Below are 4,899 nucleotides of genomic sequence, written 5' to 3' on the forward strand. Positions count from 1 at the left end.
TAACTCCCCCAAAAAATCTCAAAAGTGTGTAGTCACAGGTAAATAATATTTCCAAATAAGTTTGGGATCCTATCTTCCTATATACTGCACATCGTTTGATTCGTTTCTCAGGATGCTGTGGGATTTTTCAATTATATAAAGGGAAAAATAAAATAAAATAAAAATCCAAGAGGCTCATGTATAATTTGTAGAATTTTGCATAAAAACACACAAGAAAATGACCTATATAGCAATCCAGCAGCATCCAATGATTCAAAAGTTTCACTCATAAGGGTTAATCTTGTTAATTAGAAAATTATAGGATGCTTTTCTTTTGATGAAGTAAAACCTCACCAAGGCAAGACCTACCCTGGGCAGTAAACCCCGAATACATAACCCACCTCGCCGGGCACTTTAACCACTAGGCTGCACCGGGTTAGGATGCTTCCTACCATACGATATAGAAATATGATCAAGCATTATGGATTTGCAAGTTTGTATGATCACTAGTAAAACCACCATACAATAAGCTGATATAATCATGCAATTACCAGCAGCTAATTATTAGTTAAACTATGAAACAAGACATGACCATGTGATATTTCGATTGTGAAAGAACACAATGAAGTGCTACAGTAGAGGCAAATTGCTTAAAGCTCAAACCAAGTTTATCTCATGAGTCTAAATAATTATTTGAATGACATTGGAGCACATTGAGGAAAGCATGATTCTCATTTCAGGATGCCTTGGACTTTGGCGGCGATGGAAGCAACTGCATAGCAGAAACCAGAAAATCTACATCAGCAAAATATGGAAGATTTGCAAGCACTAGTTGCTAGAGAAGCTTAATGTCATCAATATCAAAGCTAATTTTTTCATCATAATGGATTTTCTTTTTCCTTTTTTTTCTTTAATAATGAACAAGATTGGTGGCAAAGAATTGATAAGCACCTGATAACAAGAGATTAGCGAGGAAACAAATCCAAAGGCTCCAGTTACACGGGGGTTAACTTTCTTAGGTGCCAATTGAAGCAGCCCAACAGCTACCACTATATCCATGCCAGCTTTAATTAGGGCCAAAGACCTCTCATTTGATTTTTTAAGTTTGGCACGGTATTCCTCATTCTGCATCCATGGAGACCAAAGCATACAAGGGGGAGGGGTTCATTGGAACAGAAATCAGAATGGCAATTAAAAAAAAAAAAATTATGATGAGCAATCCATTGTAAAAGGAATGGTAAACTTACTTGATATTTATCGTCTTTCTTAAGTTGCTTTTCTATCTTCTTCATTGATGCAGAAAGTCTTCCAAGCTCCCCAAGCTGATATAAGATGGGGCAAAAACACATAATACCAATATTTCCAGTTCTTTGGGGGTGGGGGGGAGTGGGGATAGAAGCCAATTGTTAAGAAAAAAACAGACAGCAGCAAACCTCAACCAAAGTGGTACAAATCGAAGAACCCATCCAACAGAAAAGAGAGATGCGGCCAATCACGTCAGCCCGATCCTTGTTCTACAACAAACCAAATATCTTTATTAAGAAAAAAAAAATCAGAAATCAATATAGAACACCTGGAAACAGAAAAGAAAGAAAGTTGCACTCCATACCTTATAAATGCCTGTCCTCCCAAGCCACACAATTTGATCAAGAAACAAGAATGTGGACAGTAACGCGTTTTTGGACTGTAGCAAGCATTAAAATAGGGTCACCAAGAAGAAGAGTATGAACAAGATCTTAGAGGTGAAAAGACTCATTCATACCTTTCCGAGCAAAACAAGGGGAAGGGGAGTTCCTGCCGGAGTTGGACTGATAAGAGCATGCAAGTCATTGACAAACTGCAAATCGACACAGTGAACCATAAGATGTTCCAGACTTAAAACTACTAGAAAGAAAAATCAGTCTCAGATTTCTTATGTAGCACAAAGTAGTTAAAAATTTACAACAAGAAAGCTTCCCTTATTATGAATTATATATTCTCTCATCTTTTTCTTTTTCTTTATTTTTTTTTAAAGTAAGTAATTAGCCCCACAGGGAGGGAAAAGGGGAGATTCTCTCATCTAATTATTTCTAGGAAGCAAACAAAGCATCGATAATTAAATAAAGCTTATAGATAAACATTTATCTATAAAATGAACAAAAAGGTAGGTGACAGAACACAAGAAATTTCTTGGGCTTAAAAGTAAGAAGTATCAAATTATGCAACAATTCCAAATGAAACTAAATAGAAAGAGTTGGTTCACATGGTAAAACCAAACCTTGAAAAGACGGAAGACCTTCCGTGCCAAGCTGGTTGATTTGTCAACATTTTGGGCTGTACCAGGCTCTCCATTACTCAAGTATTTGGAACCATATTGTATTGCCCTGCATATCTTGTCCCTGGCTTCTGCCTTGTTCAAATACAAAACAACGAGAGCAAGTTCTGCCCTAGCTACATCCAGCGTACTCATCTTTTATGCTGAATAGTGAATACACCTAAAAAAATTGAGGTCCCAGTTAATTTCATTGTAACTGACCAATAAAATGAAGAATAACACCATAAGGTCATGTTCTAGCATTATATTACCAAAATATAAGAAGAACAATAATCAACTTTATATACATGAGGAAGGGGAAGAACAGGTTCTTCTCGCAATGAAAAGTCACTAAGTAACAGTTCTTACCAATACCAACGATTTATTTATAACATGTCAATTAGAAGTAACGACATCAACCGACAAAATAAATTCTGTAATAAGATACACTATAAGAATCAAAATTTCAAACTTCCATATAATAGTATGTCAAGTGAACACTTTAAGAGTCGATTTCGTAAGCCAAACGTGTGTTTTTAAACAAATTTGCGAAAAGTGTCCCATTTGGGAATGGGCTTGAAAAAAGAATGATGGTTTAAAAACATGGAAAAAGTCACAATTTCAAATTGCAGGTAAGAAGGTGTGTTTTTTAAAACGCACAATTTTAAAGGCAAAACCGCGATTTACCTTCAACGCTTAACTGCATCTTTAAAAATCACATTTTCATTACTTGCAATTTGAAATTGCTACTTTTCAAACTGCATGTTTTGAAATTGCTAAACCAAGCAGACCCTCAGTAGCACATAAATAACAGCCTATTAGCAGCCACTAAACAATGCAGAAAGGAAAGTCCCAAAATCGTCTTCCCACGAAAGAATCACTACAACACCCACTACAGGAACAGGAACATTTGTACACTTATCCAAACTCAGAAATCAATACAACGTATCTAAATCTTGCTCAATAACTGAAATCAGAAAATCAATTCCGTTTATACAAGGACAGTAGTATGAAAAACATTATCCAAGACCAACCAAACTGTTTTGTCTTTGGGAATATTCATTAAAGTCTGTTTCGTTGCTGAAAAAGAGTAGGATGAGGAATGAATCAAATCAATTACTCGGATTTAAGAATTTTCTGTTTAATTGGGTTTCACCAAAAGAGAGAAATTCCTTCATTTTTCCGGATAATACGAGGCTATGGCTTTCCCGGTTAACTTCTACTCTAAAACAATAACAACAATAACAAAAAAGAAAAAGAAAAAAAGCGAAACAGGAAACAAATCTTGATATAAAGACGATTTTGAATTCACCAAATTAATCAAATTAAAATATCTCAATCCACAGTAACACAAAAGTACCAATATGAAACCAAATAGCAAGCAATACCCAGCTGAAAAAAAAAAAAAAGAATCATTTCCGCAGAAAAAGAATACCCAGCTGAAAACTCAAATCTTTGCCTATAAAAGCAAAATACTCAAATATTTAAAAACAAAAATGAAATTTCCCATTACCGGTGTACCTGAAGTGCAAATCAACGATAAAAGACCTGGGGTCTGGGAATTCTAAATTCTATATATGCACACAGAGAGAGAGAGACAGAGACAGAGAGAGAAAGGTACCGAAGCAAGTGGCCGATGAATTGGCCTCGAAAAGCGTAAAACCGCTCTCCGTGAACCTCAGAAGCTTTCTCTGGCGTCACCTCTCTCTGTGAATCGTTTAGCTTTCCTCTTTGATAGGCTCTGATAAGGGTTTCTTTGGTCCTTCTTTCCTATAACAAACAAACAAAATAATATAATTCTTATACCCACAAAAAAAATAATATATATATATATATACACACACACACACACACACACACACACACACAAGCTTTTCCAATGTACATTCAATATATAATTTAAGTTTATTCTTGACCGTTCGATATCAGTATTTTTATGAAGGCAATGGATCATCACCTGGGCCGCTTCAGCAAATTATTATCTACGCCGTTGTGATGAGATCTCTAGTATCTGGTTCCTGAATGATTCAATTTCGGGGTGCCATAGTAATATTTTGGTCAAGCACGTATCTTAAGGAAGATATAGATGGACCGTTCATGATTTGTCATCTCTCATCCTTATCTGGATTGTTGACACTCCACTACTCCATTCGGACAAGTTTCCCAGACAAGCATTACGTACGCAGGGAGGTGCTTGGACACAAGCACAATGGAATTCTTATACTTGGTTTTCTTTGATTCTTCCTTTCCTTTTCTTTTTTTGCTTTTAAAACTATTTTCAGAAGTCTTTTGTTAATTATTTATTTATTTATTTATTATTATTATTATTATTTTTTTCTATTTTTAGATTATACATTAACAAATAATTCAATATTTTGTTTTTTTTTTTTTTTTTATAAATCTGTATTCTTTCTTTATTGTTTGAATATTTGGATAAAACATGTAGCCAACTTATTATTCAAAAAATTCAAAAAAAAAAAGGGTAAGTTGGCTTGGATGCACAGCCATCCCTCATAGGGCTGGGAACGGTCTGGTCGGTATCGGTTGGAGCATTTTTACTTATTGATTCATGAAAGTTGGTTAAGTCGGTTAATTAATCGACTTCGTACCGACAATAAATAGTTTCG

At 35.1% G+C, this 4,899-nt stretch overlaps 1 protein-coding gene across 3 annotated transcripts; it reads right to left on the reverse strand.

The window, feature by feature from the left end:
* Positions 1-500: 500 nt before the first annotated feature.
* LOC132188554 (peroxisomal membrane protein 11C) lies at positions 501-4,332 on the reverse strand. 3 transcript variants are annotated; one of them, XM_059603044.1, is made up of 9 exons: positions 4,230-4,332; positions 3,894-4,042; positions 2,237-2,453; positions 1,742-1,816; positions 1,589-1,663; positions 1,413-1,493; positions 1,227-1,301; positions 931-1,104; positions 501-751 (listed from the first exon to the last, which is right to left on the reverse strand). In XM_059603044.1, exons 3-9 carry the CDS (start codon positions 2,426-2,428, stop codon positions 716-718), a joined length of 708 nt encoding a protein of 235 aa, XP_059459027.1. In that variant the 5' UTR covers positions 2,429-2,453; positions 3,894-4,042; positions 4,230-4,332; the 3' UTR covers positions 501-715. The 3 variants fall into 3 exon arrangements, with proteins under 3 accessions (XP_059459027.1, XP_059459029.1, XP_059459028.1); XM_059603046.1 differs by lacking the exons at positions 3,894-4,042; positions 4,230-4,332 and adding an exon at positions 3,794-3,887; XM_059603045.1 differs by lacking the exons at positions 3,894-4,042; positions 4,230-4,332 and adding an exon at positions 3,786-3,887.
* Positions 4,333-4,899: the final 567 nt, after the last annotated feature.

This window comes from Corylus avellana, chromosome ca7, assembly GCF_901000735.1.
Source record: "Corylus avellana chromosome ca7, CavTom2PMs-1.0".
In the NCBI taxonomy this organism is placed as follows: Eukaryota; Viridiplantae; Streptophyta; class Magnoliopsida; order Fagales; family Betulaceae; genus Corylus; species Corylus avellana.

What these genes read in the sequence shown, in the direction of transcription:
- LOC132188554 (XM_059603044.1), bottom strand. Translation starts at nt 2,428, where the DNA reads ATGAGTACGCTGGATGTAGCTAGGGCAGAACTTGCTCTCGTTGTTTTG. An exon ending in GGAGGACAGGCATTTATAAG is followed by an intron (nt 1,494 to 1,588) that starts GTATGGAGTGCA and finishes GGTTTGTTGTAG; the next exon opens with AACAAGGATCGGGCTGACGT. An exon ending in TTTGTACCACTTTGGTTGAG is followed by an intron (nt 1,302 to 1,412) that starts GTTTGCTGCTGT and finishes ATCTTATATCAG; the next exon opens with CTTGGGGAGCTTGGAAGACT.